This window comes from Motacilla alba, chromosome Z (genome assembly GCF_015832195.1).
Source record: "Motacilla alba alba isolate MOTALB_02 chromosome Z, Motacilla_alba_V1.0_pri, whole genome shotgun sequence".
Taxonomy (NCBI): domain Eukaryota; kingdom Metazoa; phylum Chordata; class Aves; order Passeriformes; family Motacillidae; genus Motacilla; species Motacilla alba.
Genome location: NC_052046.1, coordinates 64,524,393 through 64,547,557, shown reverse-complemented (window position 1 = coordinate 64,547,557; position 23,165 = coordinate 64,524,393). Strand labels below are relative to the sequence as shown.

The window sequence follows — 23,165 nt, the reverse complement described above, 5'->3', positions numbered from 1 at the left end:
TTCTTTTTCTTTTTTTCTCTTTTTCTTTTTTTCTCTTTTTCTTTTTCTTTTTCTTTTGTTTTTCTTTTTCTTCCAGACAGTGCAGCTGAAGAAGCAGGGCTTCAAGTTGGGGATATTCTGATAGCAGTAAATGGAACTGATGTTACCAGTATGCCACATTCAGAAGCTGCAAATCTGGCAAGAAAAGGTAATTCTGAGATCACAATAAATTAAATGAATGGGTCAGGTTTTCTGCTGAATGCTCCAAGTATATCCAGAGAAATGGGGTGATGTATGCAACAGAAATCTCAATTAATAGTTTAATGCTTTACTATTTCATACAGTAGTATTGCCGAGATAATTTTTGTATCTAGACTTTGTTTTTTAGACACTTTAGAAAATTATTCCCCAAGGAGCATGTAACTGTAATGGTTTTGGCTCTCCTGTTACAACGAAAGTGACTCAGAAAGTCCTGAAAGTGACTGGAGAGACACAAATGCCTTATTTATGCCTTATACTTCCTCAGGGAGAGACTTCACATCTTCCTTCTGTTTCTCTGTTGCCAAGATCTGAAGTCTAGTCGGGAGATCAGAGAGTTAATTTCATTAGGCATTCTTTTGCACCACCACAGAAACAGTCAGGGACATTAGTCCAGTACATCCTTCCCAGAATTGTGATGACTGAAACCCAAAGATAGCCATGTTTACATGCTGAAAAGTAATTTACTGTTATTCCCTTATTTATCCCAAAAAAAAACTTTGACAAATGATCATGGAAAATTCAGTAAATTAAAATACTTTTACAAGGTAATGACAAATTTGACTTGACACATACCATGTTCTTTAACTATAGAGCTGCCATTCATACTGTTGTATTTAAGAGAATGTTGAGTGTTTTAGCAGATAAATCTCTGATTATTGGTATTTTCAACTCCTCAGAGAACACCCCCCGGATTGAATCTTGGCACACCAACAGCATTTCCAGAGTCAAGCGTCCCCCAAAAAGAAACCCAGCAAATGTTTTGCAGATGAAATTGTGTCACAGTCACATTTCTCAATCTGCTTTCAGGCATTACCACCTGCTCTTTAGTGTTGATACAATCAGAATTTCAGGCCTTTAGGTTCAAAATCGTAGATGTATTGATACTGTCAGCAAATATTGTGGTGTTGCATCTCATTGATGATGAAGATAACATTTTTTCTTTAATCTTGCAACCTATCATCTCTTCCGAGCGCTTACCTTTTGCAAATGATAACTAGATGCTTTAGCACAGGTTAGTTTCCAACAGCCGCCCTCCTCAGTGAGGGGCACAGAAAAGGTTACAATAATCCAAGGCATGGAAAATGAAGAATTCTCAAGAGCATATGTAAAATGACAGAGATTGAAGGTGCCCCTAAGAGCATTTTCAGCAATTTTTCATTAAACTTCAATTTATGTACACCCATTTGAGCAATGAAATTCAATTACTTCTCCTAACTGATAAAATAGACAAGTGCCAAAGATGCTGCTTGCAAAGATAGGTCACAAAAATTTTTTTAGATGTGTCTTCAGATAGCTGGCTCCACTACTAGTTCTCAACACAAAATTAGTTTAATTCCTGAATTTGTATTAAAAGAAGGCCAAATATCACTTGATTTAATATGCTTCCTTGGCTGCTCTGTTTCTTTTTACTTCTGGAAGATACATTGGGAGGACATGGGCGTGGTATAGAATACCGCCTTCCTTCTCCCTACCCTACATGGGTATTCAGAAATATTGACACATTTATAGTTTTGACTTATGTTTTCACATGTAATATTTTAGGTCCGGATATCCTGACTATGATAGTGGGATCAGACATCAGCCGTTACCCCAACACCCCCAAACCTACCTGCCGAGGATATCTGCACAAACGAACACAATCAGCAATACTGAAGGGCTGGAGAAAGAGGTGGTTTGTGCTGAAACATAATGGTTACCTACAGTATTACAAACACAAGAAGGTAAGGAGAGTGGCTGGTGAGGAGTCAGACTGTGTCCTGAATTATGAAGTGTAGCAGTTCTGTATTCAAATTTACAGATCATTATCGTGACTTATGGTATTTGGAGCATAACCTCAATGCTACAGGGTTTTGCATGAAGTGTATAAAGGAGGCTTGTTGAGTGTTCTTCTACAATTTGTGCCAGTCGCTGCTATCAGAGTGATCCTGAGATTGTGTTGCAAAAGTCCTTTTTCCAACTCGTCTGTCCAAGAAGGATTCAGAAGTCTTTGGCTGTTGTTCTCAGGGTTGTTTATTAATTGTTATCCCGAACATTTTCTGTCTGGCCTGCCGTGATCTGTTCAGCAGGTCACTTGGAGGCACACTGCCTGCCCAAGAGGCCACTGTTGTCTTTTATACTATAAGCTACGTATTTGATATTTACTATTATAGTCCAATACCTATCACCTATGTTAGACAGTGACTTTCTACTCTAGACCAATCTGAAAGTGCCAACATCACCCAAATCATGGAGGCTATGAAGAAGAAGGAAGAAGCACAGGGCATGCCCTAATTCCTCCATCTTGGAGCCTCAGACCCCCATGTACAAAGTCCCAAACCCACATGTACAAAATCTTAGTTTTTCCCTTCACCCTGTGATCATTACTACTGTGCTATCTAAACCTTTGTGACTTGCAATTATTCATGTAAAGTTGGTAGCTGATTCCATGGGTCACACTCAAAGCCACAGGGGTCTTTGGCTGCACGTCAGGGTCTCCGACGCCCCTGGCCAGGGCTCAAATCATCCAGGAACATCAGAGAGACATCCTGGATTCCTACACAGTTCTCTATGCATCTTATATTTCCAGCAGAATAGCTGGTAGTCTTGTTTCTTTGCATCTGTCATGGTAGACACATGAGCCATCTAATCATGAATATGCTGCAGAACCTCTGGGTATGCAACAAAACAGTCTGGCCAGTGCTTTATTTCAGCACTAGCTATTTGTCAAAACAAAACCAAGTAAAAAACTTCACACTAAAAAGATGCAAACATGTAGGAAACATTCTTTTGAAGAGATTTCATTTTATCATAACCAGATCCATCATCAAACTCTTGAAATGTAAAAATGCATATCTAGTTATACTTTTAAACACTTTCCAGTTTTGATCAATTAAATACCACAGACTGTTAGATAAATTCAAGTGAGGATTAGAAGGTGCCCCATAATCTTACATTCACTAAGATTTAATTACATTTTTACTTCTTCCTTTTAACTAGTAGGTTTCTTTTAATTCATTTGTTCCTCAACTACCTTACTTGTTGCACTAAGAAAATAAATATTTCAATCATGCAAACTACGTGCATTTGCTTTTTTCTTAAAAAGAGTAAATACATTTAAAGCATTGCATAAATATTTTATAGAAGTAGCTAACTACTGCTAATTTTCTTGCGTTATCCAAGACTAATGCCCTTCAATTACTTTTTAAATTATTTCATGCTCGTTTTTTGCTAACTGTCCCTGGATTGCAAAGAATACATTTCAGAATACTGAAATATTGAGGTGCTATTTTAGCAGATGAAAACACAAGGATTTTCTTTACTGCCTCATGTGCTTACAGGATGTTCTGAAGAGTCAATTAGTAAGAGAGAGAGAGAGAGCAAGATACTTAAAATAAATGCAGTTCTTCACTACTGAGAGATCTAATGTCCAAATGAAATCAGAGGGATCTCAAGTGTATTCATTGGCACTTCTTTCTTTTGGTATGATTTCTCTCAGGATGTGGAAAGAGGACTGCTCATCCCACTTTTTTTTTTTTACAGGAAGCACAAATTATATTTTTCGTTTAACACAACTTTTTATATTTTATGCCAGCTGCATGATTAAATTGGCAAGATTATGTTCCTGGTCTTGCCTTATTCTGGAGGAAAAAAAATTCGCTTGCTGTATCTAGGAAGTTCTTTGAAATAGTTAATTAAAAGCAAGAATAATTCAGGAATAAAAAAACTTCAGGAAAAGCTGTCACTATCCAGTAAAATAGCCAGGGTAATCAATTTACTCATCTTCATTCTATTGTTAAGAACATCAGCTTACATTGGTGTATTTCCAGTGACTCCAGCAAGGCCATGCCTGCTCTCCAGTTGTGTAAGAAGACAACTTGGCTTTTTATTTAAGCCTGAAATGCAGCATATAATGTTTTGTAGTGAAGAAAGGAAAGGGTGATTCATCTCTGCTTCAGTCCATATCAAAAAACCACAGGGAGCTAGATTTCCTCATCATTGTAACCTACAGATAGAAATTATCCATCTTGAATTTTTCTCTTCCAGCCTACCTTAAAAAGAAGATTCCTAGAGTTTTTTACATTTGACTCTCCCATGTAATTGCTGCTCTTTTTGAGTCATCTCTAGCCAGTCACACAGTGGTGAAGTGATAGCTGTTGGAAAATATTCAGTCACTTCCCACAAAAGGTTACTTTCTTTTCCCTCAAACAGATGCTGCCAACAGATATCCTTGACTCTGCAATCCGTATCAATAGCTAAAACATATTTTTCACCTCAGTGATTGTAGCTGTGTTTGCCACCTCTGAGCCAAGATATTTTTGTGTTAGAACCTTGGTTTTGGTAAATTACTGAGATCTGCAGAAATAAATTATTTATAATACTTTTGCCTATACTTGGCAATCATGGAGTTCCACTATATATTCTACAGATCTGATCCTCGGTTGTCCAGAACACTGGATCTTCTTAAACATGCTAAATCCTTATTTCTCAACATGCCCGGTTTTTCTCTTAAAGGAAAGATATCTGGAAATTATGAGGAGACAGACATGAATGTACACTTAAATCCTTCCCTAAGGCAAGTACAAGCAAACAAGTTTCTTGTGCTTGAACTTAACACATTTTTTCAGGGAAAGCTGAAAACACACCAATATAGTCACACACTTTCTTTACAGACGGCAAAGTTTGCTCCTTTAAAAGTACCATTTGCTGCTCATCACAGCAAAGGGGCTGCAAAGTCACCACAAAATGTTTGTAGTGAAGACTTCAGTATGGGAAAAATAAGTCTTAATCAGCTTTACATGAGACCAATAAGATAGAAAAAACAATCTACCTCACAGCAGCAGAGCATCACTTCAACATCTCTGAGCTATCATCAGCAAGTCACTTTTAGAACATGACAGCTAGCTTGAAAACCTTAAAATTGGTAGCAGTCTTCAGGATAAAAAAATAGTGGTCTTGTGACTTCATTAAAGAAAAAGAATATAGTTTCCAGGACCCAGGAACAAATGGGTCATTAAGGAATTTAAAGACTGTGGAGGATGCATTCATTTATCATGGGAAAATATCTGCTAGAATGCTAACAGTGTTTGAGGCTTAATAGGAAAACACAAGGATTAAGAAGGCATTATAGTCAAAAACTTGTTTCCTAAAATTCCTCATTACAAATATCTGTCATGTAAGGAGTTCAACAAATTTACTACTGGTTTTTACAAAACTGCTAAAAGTGCCAGTGAAAGTGAGAATTTCCTAAAAAAACATTTATAACAAGCTTCTATCTGGTTTTTATCTTGCAGTGTTTCTAGGAATTGTTTTCAGTCTTTGGACATAGGTAGACCCTGGTAAAGAGGATAGTGAGACAGATAACTAATCTAGCCCCTCAAAGGTAATGAAGAAGTAAATATAATTGTGGTTATCGTCTAGGAGAAGCTCTAAAGAAGTCTCTGCAACAGGAAAGCTTTATCAATATATCTCCATGTAGACTCCCTTTCCAGATGTCAGAGATTGATTAATTCTAGTCAAACCAGCTCTATCAAGTCCTTGTATTACTTCTGTAATTTATTCCATTTCACTGTCCAATTCCCTCAGCTAAGAATGATGTAGAGCTATAGTAGTTAGAAATAAAGATCTAAAGAATATGGGTTTGTTGCCAGCATTTTGTATGGACTCCAAGTAGGAAAGTCAAAAGAAGAAGCTGTAATAGGAAGGAAGTAGGAGCAGTTACATTGGAAGGACTAGTCAAGTTGGAAACTATTGCCCTGACAATAGAAAATAGCATGCTTTAGAGATTCAGCTGTAGTGAGAGACTGAACTGTGAATAAAGAGAAAACCATCTTTCCTGTGTAGCCCCAAGTCTCAGAGAAATGGCCTTCATGATAGTTCATGCTGGTAATGCTCTAAAATATGTTATAAGAAAACTACAAAATATACTCTTGAAAAGCACTCTTCCTGTGCCAGCATTGAAGGACAGGAATGTGCTTTTTTGTAATCATATATAATAATGTCACTTTTAAAAAGAGAATTGTGATTTGCATTTCTTAAGCTCCCAAGTTTAATGCCTCTAGGAAGCCCTTAGGCATAGTGTGAGTGACTGAGACAAAGTATCTCAAAGCTGAGGGGAGGTCAGTGATAACAAAGGCATGCATTTCTTATCATCCAAAACAATTACACCCCAACCTGGTAAATAGCTATTACATCACTTAAATCATTAGATGTTAGGTCTTATGCCTGTTTCCATTAGAATAGAATAGAGAAGGGAAAAAATGCTTTTAAATTATTTTCATTTCTGTAGTATATGGAGTCGAATTATTACACCAAGAAAAAAATTCCCTGCCTGTCATGTGCAGAGCGTTCAGAGCATTTCAATCTATGACAAATATTCAGTCCTTTGTTCTCTTGAACAAGCCTGTGTGTTCATTGCTAAGCCTAATCACTTTATATAAGTGGCTTAGATAGAAATAGATTTAGGTCTAAGGCATTGCTTATAGAGGTATCACTTCTATTTGTTCTTCATTCTTGCTTGGAGCTGTATCACCATAGTCTGGAAGGTGCCACTTTATATAGAGCCTGTGTATAATCTAATTTCTTAACATTTACCATGAGTCCCATGGCTCTAGAATATGTTTTTCAGTTGACATTTAAGAACCTGATGAATCCATTGTCTCCAATACATCCTCTGTATTATTTCTATTGAGAAATTAGAAATAATGCTAGCTGATGATATACATGTTAATTTTGGCTTAAAAGATTGCATACCCTGACCAAGAGAAGGTCATACACAGATACATTATTTGATCTGATTCAAGTTCAAAATTTTAACTGAATATTTCTTTCTGTGAGACTTGGGCTTGAAAACTGTTCATTACCTTTTGTGGAATTAATTGCAACAAATTACTCAACCTCAAGAAAGAACCAACTGGACCAACTGGAATGAGAAGATTAACCATTCCATGAGACCGTTTGATTGTACTGCATCAGACAGATAGTACTGGTTGGTGTAGGATAATTAGGTGCTTCAAATCAGAGAAGCTTTTAAATGTTTTTCCATATTGTTTTGTTCTTCAGTATATTTCTGTTCTCTTTAGATAATACGTAAATTATTTAAAGCAAAACAAAATTAAAAACTACGTAAAATTATCTCTATTGGCAAAAAATGCCATACAAACTGTTCTGGAGTCTAGAGCTCCCTGTTCACTGACATACACAAGCCCTTTGCTCAAGGACAAAGGAAATAGATGTAAGGAAAAAAGACATTAAAAAAATTAGTCTTTTCTCTGCATTGATGTGCCCAGCTCAAAGAAGGAGTAAGTGTAAACAAATTTCAGCTGTAGTTTCCCTAAAGAAACAAAAAATGAGCCTACCACAAATACAGTGATTAGAAAAAAAGACATAGGGAGAAGAAGATTTTAGTGATACACTAAGCAAGCAGCACCAAACCTCAAGGAGAAGCTGGTCAGAGAAAACCAGAAAATAATAGATGGTGAAAATTCCAGGGAGGGTTGGGGACATGTCAGCTATGATGGTGAAAGCTAGGCAAATAAGAAATAAGCAAAAAAAACAAGTTCAGTTTCCTGTCTCAGTTAAGAGATGTCTGTTTTAAGAACACTGAGGGACATCCAGGAAGATATTTTTGAAAGACAGTCAAAATTTGGTCATGCCACTACTGACCTGAAACTAATCTGAACCACTGACCTCAGGGCAACTGCCTCACACTTCCTACTGCCAGGCTAGCGAAGATTTCCTTTCCTGCTTTCTAGCTCCGCTCAGTTTTCACATTGTCTTTCAGATTCCTTCTAGGATTTGATACTGTTTTCTGTAAAGTTACTTTCATTCCCTCTTACTAGTAGCTGCAGAGTATTTTGTATATTACTTTCAAGTTCATTTCATAGTTACTTGCGTCATTACTTTTTATGTTTTTTTACTGCTAATAGCATGAAATGTGCATATATTTTCTCAGCTACTTCTTAATGATACATGAAGAAACTAACTGTGCTTGAACAAAGTTTGAATGTAGTGAATCACTCAGGAAATACTATGAATGGCATTAATTGGAATTCTGGAGTTACTTGTACCAAATTAAATGGCACTACATGTACTACCTTAATGAGCATTTGATACAATATAGGAAGGAAACACCTAACTTTCTGTTTTTATTTCTTTCTGATTTCAGTTTCTCATCATTATACATTGTCCAGTACTCTAAGTTGTTTTTTTTTTGCAGAAACATTTAACCTAAAACTCAGACCATCTTAGGAAAACCAGCAGTATAGGAACAGTTACTTCAGGTGTTTCTCCGGTTCACAGAATAGCATGTACCAAAGAAGCACCTGCTTCCTGCCTTCAACCTAGAAAACTTCATCCATGTTTGATACTTAAGACTGCCTAGAATTCATAAACTAGATGACCACAACCTTGAGGAAAGAAAAAAAAACATAGTTTACACAGGATGGAACAGTAGTAGCTAAAATCTGAGTTAGTTCATTTAAAATCTGTACCAAATATATGATCATCTCAGGCAGCATCACATAGGTATATGAGGTTCCATAATGGCAGTATCATCAATGGGTTGAACTTAAGTCTCAGGTGTAAGAAATTACTTCTACAATTTTTTTTTTTTTTTGGCAATATACCTTTGGCACTTCTTGCAGCAAAGGGATATTTTCCAAAGGAATGATCTCTTATTCATGAAAGCCACATGAGTGAAAAAACACCCCTTACAAACACGTGGATGTGACACACAGACATGGTGTTAGCTGGGAACAAGGTGATGCTGGGCTAATGGTTTGACATGATCATTATTAAGGTCTTTTCCAAGCTTAAAAATTCTATGATTTTCTGGTCTAGATCATCAGAATTAGGGGAGCGCAGCTCTCTATCATTCAGTGAAGGGAATTTGGTCTCCCTTTAAATGCCTCCAATCCATCTTAGTCCATTCCTCGTTGTATTTGAAACACAGTGGACATAAATATTTCTTGGTGCCACAAAACTTCTATTTACATTCATTCTAGCCACCACAGAAAGTTTTTACAAAATAGGTTTATAGGAATGTGCAGTAATAGTGATCAGTCATTTCGGTATACAAAGAGACCATTGCCTTCAGGACCATGGACAGGATCCTACTGAATAATGCCTCCTCGTTGCAGCACAGGCTGTGCTTCCCTGTAGGAACAGGATTGGAACCTTAATACACATTGTGGTTATGCTGTCTTTGCAATGTTATTTTGTGTCTGAAGGCATTATAAGTAAAGCAGTCACACTGTGTTATAGTAGCCTCCTTGAGCCAGGTCTAATAAACTCTAGGAGGCCAGTAACACATCCAAGACAGCTCAGCTACCCTTGGAGGCATAAAAATCAGCAGGATGGCTTCTGTTGCAGTGTTGGAAACAAAAAGGTTTAATAAAAGGCAAAATGACTGTTGTCATTATTAGGGACTGTTTTGTTCCTACAGAAGAATTATGTGTAACAAAGTGATAATTACATGTGCCAGTGATAATACAATCAAGTATTTAACTATTTACTTCCCACAAGTGCATTTTTTTTTTCATGAAAAGCTCTTTATGTTTATTTTTAGGCTGAGAAAAAATTACATGAGGCAAACACAGTTCAGCTCCTTCTGACTAAATTTAATTAATTCCCAACAATCAACCAGTTTTATTCTATGAGACTCTGCCATCTGTGTATTTTGCAGATTGCACTCATGCTCTTCAGAGGCCCCAGCATTAACTTTCTTTTTTCATTTTATTCTCACCAAATTTGATGCAATTGTTATAACTCCAGTCACAGGTCGTCAAGGAAAAGGGGCTGAGAATATTTTTTAAAACACAGACAGAGTTCACTATCCAATTGTTATAACGCCAGTCACAGGTCATCAAGGAAAAGGGGCTGAGAATATTTTTTAAAACACAGACAGAGTTCACTATCCAGATGTGTGCACCTTTGTTTTTAGTTATGACATGTATTTAAGGAGAGCTGGGCTGGGGAATTGTGGGAATAAACTCCTTCACCTACCCATGTGCATGAAGGAGCTGAATGGCTCTTGATTGCTAACCACAGGGGAAGACATTTGCAGTGCTCTTCAGTCTCAAAGAGCTTTGATACAATCAGAAACGAGCAAAAGGGTTTTGAAGGGCTCTGCATTGAAGGTTGTCTGAATTGTGTGGGAAGGTTTATGAACATAATGATATTTACAGCAAGGAACTGAAAGGAACTGAAATTATGCTCACTATTTTCAAATATAAGCATTTTTTGCCTGTATCTATGCATGTAAGGTGAGTGTTTCTGCATAAACCAAACTGCAACCACTGCACTTATTATCAGAGAGACCCAGGATCCTAAATTCTTAAGTGCACTTTGAAAATCCTGGTGTCACTCAGCTGCACCCTCAATGTTTGGAATATATTCATATACCTAGAAACTTTATTTGCATGCAGATATGGCTTCTGATGAACCAAAATCAATTAAGAGAGCAAAAACAGAGACGCAAGTTTAGAGGGTGTTTGATTAGTTTCATATTTGCTCTGAACTTTGGGCACTCTTTCTTTCTAATTGCAGGATGAAGGGAAGTGCAGACCCCTGGAAGTAACAAAACTGGAAGGAGCAGAAATTGGTGTCGACACCAGTCTGGGTAAACCATTTGTTTTTAAATGTATACCTCAAGCTGGAAACAGGATTTTCTACTTCTGTGCAACTTCCAATCAAGAAATGAAGAGGTAAGTATCTTTCATTTTAATGGCTTCTGTTTTGTTACTCCAGCATGGGAAGAAGGAGGTTGAATCTTTGGAGGATGTTTGCAATACCTACCTTGATCCTTAGGGGAAAAAATTAAAAATCTATCAGCAACTTAAAGAAAGATAATGTTTCTATTTGTAAATTGCAGAAGCTTCAAAAATTATTTTTCAGTTTCATTGCTTTTTTCTTTAAATAAAATCTTTAACGTTCCTGTTTTTTTACCATCCTGATTCCTTGATTTATCCTGAGAACAAAAACTTCACCTCTATTCTCATGCCTTCTCTCCCACTTTTATATCAAATGGAAATGTAAATTTTCTTGTGGATGTAAACTTGCTTATCAGTCTCTCTTCTGCCCAACAAGGATAGCACTAGGAATAAATACAATCCCATCTTCATCTCCTTTTCTGTCTTTCTGTTGCATTTTCATTTTAGTATTTTGAAATGCAAATGTGCCACAAAAACATGTTGGTTCTGATAAGAGGCAATGTCTTCAGGTTTGACACAGAGTTAGAATTTTAAAATAATGTTTTGCTTTTCCCAAAGATGACAGGTGACAAAAAGAGACTAAAATCACCCGTAATACAAGCAATGGAGTAATTACTTTCAAAAAGAACTAAAATCAAGTCTTATTTTCCTCTTTGTTTTATTGTGAATTGTCAGAAAAATAAAGCTGTGAATTAAGTTGATAATTTGGTATTCATACACCCATTTTTTAATATCATCTTACTACTTAACATAACCCACCATTGTAATAGCAAAGCATTTTCCATTGCCAAATTTTGTATCATCCATAGCCCAACAGAATAACTTTGCCAACAAATAGCTTATATTAGCAACAAATAGCTATATTCTGTAGTTTCCCTTGTAAGGGGTTTTTACGTTTCCCACTAATTCATTGTCTGCATTATAACAAAGACAAGGAGAGTAATCATTTAGCCTGACAAGCTGAACTATATTTGAACTATACATTTTGATATATAGATTCCCTTGTCTGCAATATTGCCTTTTTTTATTACAATGTGTTATACAGCAAGCTCTGAGACTTAAATTTTTGAGAGCAATGTTTATTTAGATTTAATCCATTAGTTTTCTGACTTAAAGCCTTAAATATGTTCTGAAAATTGTGCATCCCTTTAGATGCTGTATGTCAGCAAGAATTAGAAGAGGCAGTGAAGCATATTTGTTCTGATCTACCAAACTAATCTATTCTCACTTTTTGTCATATTACAGGTGGCTGGAAGCTATGGATAAAGCAGTGCATCCCATTCATCAGGTAATGCTGTATGTAGGTGAAAAGCATGTGTACAGCAGATTGTGCAGAAGACTGAGAGAGAGAGAGTAGCTGTGTTTGTACATGGTCAGATGCAGACAACAAAATGGAAGCTGCACACTTCTGTTCTGTTAGGCTGTGAAGCACTCCCAATCTAAGAGCCATATACAGAATTATGACTCAGCTTATATGCTTTGCTGCGATATGGTGGAATTAATCAAAACGCTTCCTCTCCAGATATGAGCAGCTTTAGGCTGGTTTGGAAACATAACATGAAATTAGTGTAGCAGGCAGAAAGCAAGGGTAGAGATGACTCTCACAAGCTTGTGTTAAGCCTTAGGTAGTACTGTTCGGAGTAAAAGAAGAAAAGGGCCATATCTTCCTAAGCATTCCCCACAGTGCTGCCTTGATTGCAGGCAACCCACTTTGTCCAACAGAATATGGGGTGGCAATGAGACATGATTGCTGAGTTCTTATTTTCTGTGTTTTCAGAGATAAAGTATGTATGTTGATAAAAATTGACTTAACTGTCTCTTTTCACTGTTATGTTCTTTGCTGGCCTCTGTGGCTGGGAAAAATACAGCCATAATTGATCTTGAGCTGCTACTTGGAGACCTTACTCAGCCCAGCATAATTCAGTATCAATGGTCACTGACCCCTGAACTGGGAATTGAAAAGCTAATTTTAGTGTTTCCAGACTTTGAACCATAGAGGTCAAAGACATTTTAGTCTGCTCTTTCCTCTCCTGCTATAGACAGACCACCTTTATAAAAATATGAAAATTGCAAGGTGCAAATTAAAACCTTCATTAATGAGTGAAAAAAATTATATGAGTGATTCCTTCAGCAGTGTTTAATGATAGGTTTAAAAACAGTGAATAGTGTTTCTTGTTGCTTTAATACCTTTTGCACTGAAGTAAAATTGATCAAACATATATTTATTTCGGCTTTAGCTTTCACATGAGGTTATAAGTGCAAAACCAAACTTGTTTCCAAGTACATTCTTCCTGAGCACTTCTCAACAGAATATGAAGGAATCCACACACTTGAAAACAGCAAAAATAGATCAAATAATTTTGAAAGTATCTATCCTAACCTAAAGAAACAATATAACAACCTGAGCCAAAAATGATAATAAAGGCTTACATAGACAAAACACATCAAAAGAGTCAATCTTTAGTGTAACATGCATAAACCCGTTATATAAAATTTCCAACATTAGATGTGCAGAAAAATCATTCATGCATTCATCCATTAACAACACAGTAAAAAAAAGGGAAGGGAAGGGAAGGGAAGGGAAGGGAAGGGAAGGGAAGGGAAGGGAAGGGAAGGGAAGGGAAGGGAAGGGAAGGGAAGGGAAGGGAAGGGAAGGGAAGGGAAGGGAAGGGAAGGGAAGGGAAGGGAAGGGAAGGGAAGGGAAGGGAAGGGAAGGGAAGGGAAGGGAAGGGAAGGGAAGGGGAGGGAAGGGAAACATTTTGTGTGTGGTAGTGCGTCCATCGAAGTCTGAATGCAGTATCCCACTGACAGACATCACAACATTTTCTCTGAAACCCAGAGAGCAGATGGTGAGTTTTCTCTTGCCAGATTATATAGAGTGAAGGTCACGCAATCAATACCTACTGAGGTCAAGCAATCAACACTGAAATTTTTTTTAAAAAAACTTCATACAGCTGTGAAGTAGTCCTGTTTGTACCTACAAAACATGTACTGAAAAATAAAATAGGTGCAGAAAAGACAAATCATTGTTTTAAGAGGAGAGTAGACATTTGGATATTTTCTATCACATACACAGTTATGTAATTTCATTTTCAGCATTGAATTTTGTTGTAACTTAACCCCAGTAGCAGTTCAGCCCCAGACAGCTGCCCACTCACTAGCTCGCAGTGTGAGAGGGGGAAAGAATCAGAAGACTGAAAGTGAGAAGACTAGTGGGTTGAGATAAGGGCATTTTAACAAATAAAGCAAAACCCACACACAGAGGAAGAGCAAACCAAGGGATTCATTCACCCCTTTCCATGGCTGGACAGGTGTTCAGCCATCCCCAGGAGAGTAGGGCCTCATCACATGTAAGGAGTACTCAGGAAAAGAATAACCACCACTCAAAAGTTACCCCAATTCCTTGTTCTTCCCCAGGTTTCATATGCTGAGCATGTTGTAAGTTCTAGGATATCCTTGTGGTTGGTTAGGGTCACCTGTCCTAGCTGAGTTCCCTCCCTACTCCTTGTGCATCCCCCGCCTCCTCACTGGTGAGGTGAAGGGCAGAAAGCCCTTGGCTCCATTCAAGCCCTCCTCAGCAATAACTAAAACATCCCCATGTTGTCAACACTGTTTTCAGCACAAAACCCAAACACAGCCCATACTAGCTACTGTGAAGAAAATTAACTCTATTCCAGCAAAAGCCAGCACAACTTTTCAGAAGATTTTCACAGCAAAAGCTTATTTCTTAGCAGAAGACTAGAGCTTCTGTCTTTTCATACTGGCATGTCCTCCTTAATTTCTTACCAGAACATTTCATTACATACTTACTTTACAGAACCATGTTTGGGTAGATGTCACACTGCATAACACTGCACTCCCACCACTGGCTATCAAGAACCCTGAGTGCCTGGGGCTTCTCCACCAGCTGGACAGGAGTAAAGATGCCTGGATTCAGCACTACTGCATTCTGAAGGATGGATGTTTGTACTTTTATGCCACTCTCCGGTCTACACCTGCCCAAGGTAGGGATGGCTACTAGATTTTGATTTATTATTGAAGTAGAAATGTTTCACTGCAGTTTCCAAGTAGAACTTTTACCATTAATGGGAGTTTCTTATAAGGAAATTCATGCTGTTCCATGAAGGTGAATGAAGGAAAACCAGACTCAGTCTCTATGTATTCACTAGCCACCTAATTCCTAACCCTAGTATTTTTTCCTTTTCCTCCTACATTTTTATTTTTTCTGTCTGAAATGGAGTTATTCTGCACACATTACCTTAGGAGCAGTTATCAGAAACAAGATCCACCCTTCTTTATGATGGGTTGAGGCAGTCCCACTGATGGCAGTCTCCTGAAAGCTGTCAAATCCTGCATGTTAGGAAGTATCCACAGATATCATGAGCTCTGACTGACTGCCCTGAAACTACCAGGTTTTCACATGATGTTGTTAAAGCGCTTCCATCTCTCAATATGCAGATGTTTCCTAGTGCTGGAGAGCCTGTGGTCAAGGATGTGGCCACAGTCATTTGCAGCTAAAGCTGCCATCTCTCCTGCCACAGCAGGAGAGGGTGGCTGCCTACTCTCAAAGCAGCAAAATGATGCTACTGGGGTCAGTTGGAATCAGAGCTCACTTCACACACACAGAGGGGATGGATGAGGACCTGCAAGTGCTTCCTCCCTGTGCTAAGGGAGGTGGCAGTCAGAAGAACCAGAAAAAAAAATACTTTTCTTTTTACTTGCTAGCCAGTCTTCAGACCAAAAGGGAAAAACTTTTCTTAGCACTTATGCTATTATGATCAGGCAGAAGGTACTCCACTTTCTATCATTTGCATAACACTCTTCATCTGCCAAAGGCCATACTTACAAAATGACTAAGGATTTCCTCTTGACATTAAACCAAAGCTAAGGTTTTCATGGAGAAAAACAATGAATTATCAGAAATCCAGAAATTAAGTTTTATGGATTTATGACTCTGGAGCTTATGTTCCTACTGCCAAATATATTATTTTGGTGTTTAAATATCCTACCATATAAAAATTCTTCTACATGTTAGTATTTTTTCTTTTCCTAGTGCATTTCTTTTCCATTTTCACCACATATTCTCATTTTGTTATATCATTCTCAATTCTAGAACATTAATTTGGTGCTGTTGTGCCTAAATGTGAGACTCCCCAAAAATAAAGACCCTGTTCTGCAGATCTTTCTGACTATTCACCATGTATGTATAAAGTGAACTTACACCTTAAGTTGCACTGAAGTAAAGTCTAAAGGAAAAAAATAAATAAGAAGAACAAAACAAAAAACAGGTAAAATCAAAATGTCCAGAAGATCAAATTCTGTCTAATACCTCTCCTTCACAGCTGGGTAATGTGGCCTGCAGTGACACTTCAGGAACTAACAGCAGCAATAGTAACCAAACCTGATTTTAGGCTTTTTTTTTCATGGTGAAATTCATATCCCTTTAGTTTTTAAAGGAATGAAAAAGAAAGTATCAGTGACAAGAGCCCCCCTTCCAAAGAACTTTACAGTAGCTAGAGGCAGCCTCATTAATGTCAGTCAAAAACTAGGAAAAATATTTTGCCATGTCTTATTTAATGAAAAGCCAAATAAATCTTTATTGGTCATCATTTGATAGATAGGAATCCTGTTTAACATTGTTGAAATCAATTTTCATAAAAGAAACAGAACTTTCAGATTTTTAAAGATAAAGTATATAAAACTCTGTGAAGACACCAATCTGAAAATCCAATCTGCCAGATTTGTTGGTATGCTTGTAATTGGCAGTAATTCTATAAATGATATCTGCAATATACATAATGCATACTATTTTATTCTATCCAGGTGGCCTTTACCTGCAGGGCTATATTGTGAGTGAACAGTCCCTGGGGTCCAAGAGATCTGTCATTGAACTCAAACCTCCATCTGAAGAATTTAAAACTTTTTACTTATGTGCAGAGAATGTAAATGAAAACAAAAGGTAAATCGAGTATTTTTAATTTGTCTTTTTTTTTTCCAGTTTATTTACCAGACTTTAGGAGACCAGGAACTCTGTAGCTTGGGAAGATCTAGTGATCTTTGCAGCCTGTTTTTACTTTTCCCCCTAGATTTCCCTTTAGCAGTAGCCTTCGTCAAACTGCAGTAAAACATAACCTGTAACATGTGAGTCATCAGTTCTGTTCTTTTCAATGCTGGAACAGCAGGGCCAACTTGCAGAGGTTTGGAAATCAACCTGGATAAGGTGTCTTTCACAATTATGTGTGGGTGATTATACTGAACACAAAAGCTGTGGCACTTCTCATTAATGAAAGTAGAGTGTATATCCTTCTCATTCCCAAGAATTATTGACTTTGAACAATGGCCATTGTAATTTAATTAATTTAAGCAAATTGGACAATTGAAACACATTCTGAAGGTAAATTCCCTCACCATAATCCAGTCAAATTCCCACATCTGTGGGAGTTTTTACCTAAAGCCTATTAATTACACTACCTGGCCTTTAATTTAATGAACAGAAGACAAAGCTTTTCAGTACGTTGGAAATTTGCTGTTAGGCAATATTGGTTTTGTAGCCAACTTCTCCACCTTCTGCATCTCTCCAATCCACTGATTATGAGTACACATAGTAACAGAATTGAATTCCACTTATTAAAGGTGTGTCTCAAAGGGCAGAGAAATGCACACATAACACTTGAAAAGGGACAATTGTTGGTCTTTCGTTTCTTCTAGGTGGATTACAGCTTTGAAAGCTTCAATTAATAAATGGCTACCCCTACACCAGGCAATCCAAGATTTCATGAACAGACCACTGGAGGAGACAAGGATGTGAGAAGGAAGCTCAGGTTTTCCCCTGTTTCTGTTTTGCATCTAAAATTCCATGCTATGTCTTTTGAGTCATCTCAAGAGATACTCTAGCAGCCGCTAATCTTTAGCATTGCTACACATTCAGAAGTTTTGGAAGGATTAAAAAATAAACGCAAAGCAATGTTGCCTTCTTTGTCACTGTATTTTGTGTTTCTACTTCAACTCAGACCACACATAGAGTCTACTTTACAGCTGTGACTTGACATACATTCCACATACATTTTGTACTCTCTACTGGGGTTTTTTGGTTTTTTTGGGTTTTGGTGGATTTTTTGCAAATGCAATCTTTGCAAAATGTTCTGCTTTTTCATTCAGATGATTCATATGTAGATTTGCCTATAAGTTTCTAGGTGTTGTTTTGCTTGAGACCAGCTGGGTTTACCGAAGGGTTAGCAGCTACATACTTATTACATGGAATAAATCTGTACATTTTTGTTGAGCTATTGTACATTATGTCTTAATTTTATGATGATTTTGATTTGGTCATCTGCCATCACATCACTGTTGCCATATATGCCTATATGTAACAAGGATTTTTTCAGGGCTCACCCCTAGTTGGGATGACCCCGAAAGATGGAAAAGTCTCTCCTCCAACCCATGCCTTCAAAGAAGGACTCAGTAGTCTTCAGTCGTCCAGTCTCAAGGTAGTTTATTGTAAGTTATCTAAAAGATTTTCTTCCTGAGCTGCTGCAGTCTGTTCAGCAGCTCAGACAAAGGCACACTGCCCTCCCAGGGGGCTGGTGCCATCTTTTATATCATACATTACATATCAAATGTTTATGGATTTTCCCCAATGCCTATTTACCTATATTGACTGGTGACTTTCTACTCTAAACCAATCTGTGAGTGCCAACATCACCATGAACATGGAGGTTAGGAAGGAGAAAGAAGGAGGACAGGGCACACACAAATTCCTCCATCTTATAACCTCTGACCCCCATGTACAAAACTTGGACCCCTGTGTACAAGGCCCAAAACACCCCTGTACAGCAATCAAAAACTCTTCCCTTCACCTTGTGACTACTTCTACTACAATACCTAAACTTTTGTGACTTCTTGTTCTTCCTGCAAGGTTGGTAAATTGTTCCATGGGTCAGATTCAAAGCTACAGGGGTTTCTGGCTGCATGCCAGGGTCTCAAATGCTTCTGACCTGGGCCTGGACCATCCAAGAATGTCTGAGGGACATTCTGGGTTCCAACAGAATTTTATACTATCATCTCTTTATTATAAAAGTTTTGTACCTTTTCGGTGTTTTCTGGTGAGCAGCTCCTCTGAGCACACCCTCTCTCTCTCACCAGGTAACCAGCTGACTCCAGTTCTGCTCCTACTTTGGGGCATGTCCTCTTAACAAACCAACCCACTCTTTTATAGCTCTTGGTGTTCTTATTAGTTACAGCTGTGGCCTGTTAAGTTAGGCCTTCTCCTCATTTTTGATAATTGGCCCAGATGCAACTCCTTAGGGGTAAGATTTCCTTCCATACCATCTCTATTCTATCCCCCCACACATCACAGCACATTTGTGAACAGAAATCAATTCAAGAATCAAAGGATGCTCTTTCCTCCAAAGTTAGCAGTAAAAGACAGCAGGATAACTCTTCCTATGAATAAATCTGGATATTCAGTTTCCAAGCTTATCAAAACACTAATTCAAGGAAAATTACAAAGGTTAGTTCTAAGATGCACCCAATACAAAAAAAAAAAACCTGCCCGTCTGTGAAATTGTAATTATAAAAGTTGTGATACTTGCTTTTCTTGTGATCTTTAGACCTTAAGATTGTTTGAACACACTAGAAACTCAGCTATTCACTTGCTGGTACCATTAGCCTGGAAAATATCAATTGCAGAGCAGAAAAAAGTTTAAAAAACCCAAGTGGTGCTCCCCCAGCCACTACAAATGTATTTTTTAGGAGACAGAATCATTAGCTTTACATGCTTGATGAAATAGTACTTCAAAGAATGCTGCTAAACTGTTCCAATTATTTGCTACAGTGACTTGAGTGATTTATTTCAGAAATAAGAATGGTTAGTTAATCAGTGTAGGAATTTTTTTGAAAACAGGCACCCAACCCTAGATATGTTACCATGTTTGCTTTGTATAAATCTGCGTTCTGAGGTAAAATGCACAACTGCATGTGAAAAAAAAAAAAAGTCGTCACAGCTGTATTCTATATTCTACAGTATTTTTAAAATGTTGTGTTCAGAAATGCAATTTGCATTTCTGCTACAACTCCAAAAATAAATAATGAAATAGCTATGAATTACTTCTTTTTCTTACTCATTTTCACAGTGAAGAAAATAACACTTACGGGTCAAGTACAAATGCTGTTTACTTGAGACGAATAACTTTCCCTGGGGAATAGCTGTCCAATTCAGAGTGACAGTTCAGAGCTAGGAAGCAGAAAAGCAAACAAACAAAAAAAAAAAAACAAAAAAACTAATGCAAACAAAATTACACACAACAAATGTATTTTCCGTTAGAAACAGTAGTAAGTCCTGAGAAGAGCAATGTAACTGTAGAAGGGTGTGGAGTACAGATCCTGTAAGAAGCAGCTGAGGGAGCTGGGGGTGTTTAGCCTGGAGAAAAGGAGGGTTAGGGGGACCTTAATGAGTCTATGATTAAAAAAAGTCAATGTAGTGAGTAAACTTAGGATTTCTCAAATGACCATAAACTTTGAAAAATTATTTAAAAAGAAAACCAAAAACTATCAAGCTTTAGAACATTTCATTTTTAACCCAGGGAATTTGAGGAGGAGCCAATGCAAGCTTTCTACATTTCTTTGAGTCAAGGCTTGTTCTTTTCTGTCTGCTTGACAAGAGATCAGAGTAGCCCATGGCTGTTGTTTTTTTCCTGGGAAGTAGCTACAGACCCCAGGGACTTTGGCTGCCATCCACTCCTTCTTGTACAAATTCTTCACCTTTCCTTGGTAGAAGAACCAAAGGCATTCTGAAAAGTATACTGAAATTTTTCTCAACATGTATCAATAGCATGAATATTACCACCACAGAAATTTGCAATTTCTCAAGCTTAGTGACCATAGCTGATGCTACTGTGATTTTCACCAGGTATTCACACCACTTTTTGGGCAATATTTCTAGTATGAATTATAGCTCACTTAGCTTGGCTTACATATGAACTACTGGACAAATATTAGTCATCAAGTCAGCCATGCCTTTTAAAAAAAACTAAAGTAGGAGGTTAATTCTGCATCCTTTCTATAACACAACCAGATGTTATTTATTACAAAGAAACAGTAATGCATGCATCTCATGTTGCTAGTGAATGGCCCTTCCCAAGGATGTCTCTTTAAGGTAGGAAAGAGTGTAACAAAAGAGTACCCAGACTGCTCCCTTTACCCTTCACTAGCCTAAACAATTAATCCAAATACATTTCATACCAGAGGTTATGTTATTACCATGCTCCAAGTGCAAATAGAAGTGATGAAGAAGTTATGGGTAAGTTGAAGAAAGTTAAAAACCACAAAACCCTGGATCTCTTAGGCAGGGAAAAGCTGAGGGATTGGATGAGGTAGTTTGATGAGGAAATTGCAACTGTTCAATAGCAAAAAAGACCTTCCCACTTATTCAAGGGCAAACATGGTACCTATAACCAGAACTAGAGTTACTGGATGGCATGTGTGGTGGAATGTAGAATAATTTCTAATTCTTTTAACAGGTTTGCTATTTATTACACAAGTAACCTTCAACACGATTTCAGTACTATGCAGTCTGTGTTTAGTTACTTGAGAACTTTATAATGGAAAGGTTTAAGACCAAATAAACAAACAGCATGCCTTTATTGACAAGGTACAGTAAAGCCATAAGCAGAACTGTCACATGCATTCCCATCCTGGGTAACTGCACTACAGCATAAAGCACACTGCAATGTGCACATTTTACCAGAAAAAGTACTTTTCCTGTTTTTACAACATAATGCATGCAGTCTGAGGGCTGAGACATGAAATCTGCAAAATACTCCAAATCCAGTCCTGACAGTCAAATGGATGGTTTTCATTCCTCTCTCTGTTTAAAATTAAAAATGTTATAACAAGTTAGGAGCATGCCTGTGGTGCTTAGCACTTTAAAGTCCCATATCTGTGGCCGCAATTTACATCCTGTTGGTTACATCTGTGACTTTAATTCACACTAGGCTAGAGCACAATTAATTACGAGTTGAAACAAATGATAAAAATGTTTGGGTTTAAAATGGGTTAGAAATTATCCTGGATGCAAAAAAATAAATCAATTTCCTCATTATTTGATCTGTAGTTTATAAAAGATATTTTAAGAAATTCTCATGTTTAGTAATTTTTCAGCATCAAAGCTCTCAATTTTCTTACATATATAGCAGTTATCCTGTAATAAATCTTTTATCACCTTAGTAACACTAAAATCATAAACAAAAGTGCTTGGTTGTTTAAAAAAAATCCAAAAACCTGAAACACTTTCACTAATACCTATAGCACAAGCAGAACACATGTGAACTTGTGAACTTAACGAGCATCAGTGTTTTGTTAATAAAAAATGTCCACCCACTAGTCTTGCACCACAAGTCACAGTTTGCTATTTATGCATTCTATCTCCAGTTGGAGCAATAAATGGCAAAAACTACGGAGCTGTTTTTACCCCCAGGTGTTTGTTACCATCCTCACCTGAGGGACAGAAACACATCAAAATGCCACATATCATGAGCCATAAGAATTGTGCAATAATTTCTCATTTTCTCTAATGAAAAGTCACCTGGAAGAGTTTAAATGACTACTGACAGCTTTACCTAAATACGAAAAAATGTTGGAGAACAGTGAGAAAAATCTGATCACAGCAAAAACCCTGCCTCCATCCTGGGAAAATGAAGTCTTTTTAGGCCTTCCCACTGAACTGAGAAAGAAATACACTCCTTGTCTGAAAGAACATGAAGTAAAACACTAATTTTTCCAGTCTTCAAGTTATTTCAGTAATGTCAACAGATTTCTATTGTCTTAATACTTACATTGCTTTAAATGGAAACTCAAGAAAGTAGATTGGAAATCTTTTTGAAGAACCAGGAAAGAAAGCCCCCAGAAATTAGACACATCTTAGATAATACAATTGAAGAAACAAAACAAAATTAAACAAAAAGACAAAAAAAATCCGAATCAACCAACCAGAAAAAAAAAAAAAAAAAAAAAAAACCATAATAAAATCCCACCAGTGTTATATATTTTTCTATGAGATAGAACAGAATTCTGAGTTTGCCACCAAAGAAATAATAGTCAATGCAAATCCAGATTTCTCCAAAGGCCATGGAAGTTTGGATTTAAAACTTTATTTAAAGTTCCCCTTTAGAATTTAAGTTTTAGTTCCCTTCCAAGCTTTTGTTGCAATTCCTTCAAAATAAGTGAAACTGAGGTGAATTA

General features: G+C 37.2%; 1 protein-coding gene across 3 annotated transcripts in view; it reads left to right on the top strand.

Moving 5' to 3' along the window:
* LOC119695532 overlaps window positions 1–17,914 on the top strand; it is a 41,560-nt gene extending 23,646 nt beyond the window's left edge. For all 3 annotated transcript variants that reach the window (XM_038124240.1, XM_038124241.1, XM_038124239.1), the window contains exons 7-13: window positions 77–187; window positions 1,783–1,961; window positions 10,765–10,922; window positions 12,174–12,216; window positions 14,746–14,932; window positions 16,752–16,887; window positions 17,637–17,914. In XM_038124240.1, the coding sequence (XP_037980168.1) occupies window positions 77–187; window positions 1,783–1,961; window positions 10,765–10,922; window positions 12,174–12,216; window positions 14,746–14,932; window positions 16,752–16,887; window positions 17,637–17,736 (914 nt within the window). In that variant the 3' untranslated portion in view covers window positions 17,737–17,914. The remainder of the gene's footprint in view (window positions 1–76; window positions 188–1,782; window positions 1,962–10,764; window positions 10,923–12,173; window positions 12,217–14,745; window positions 14,933–16,751; window positions 16,888–17,636) is intronic.
* The last annotated feature ends 5,251 nt before the right edge of the window (window positions 17,915–23,165 follow it).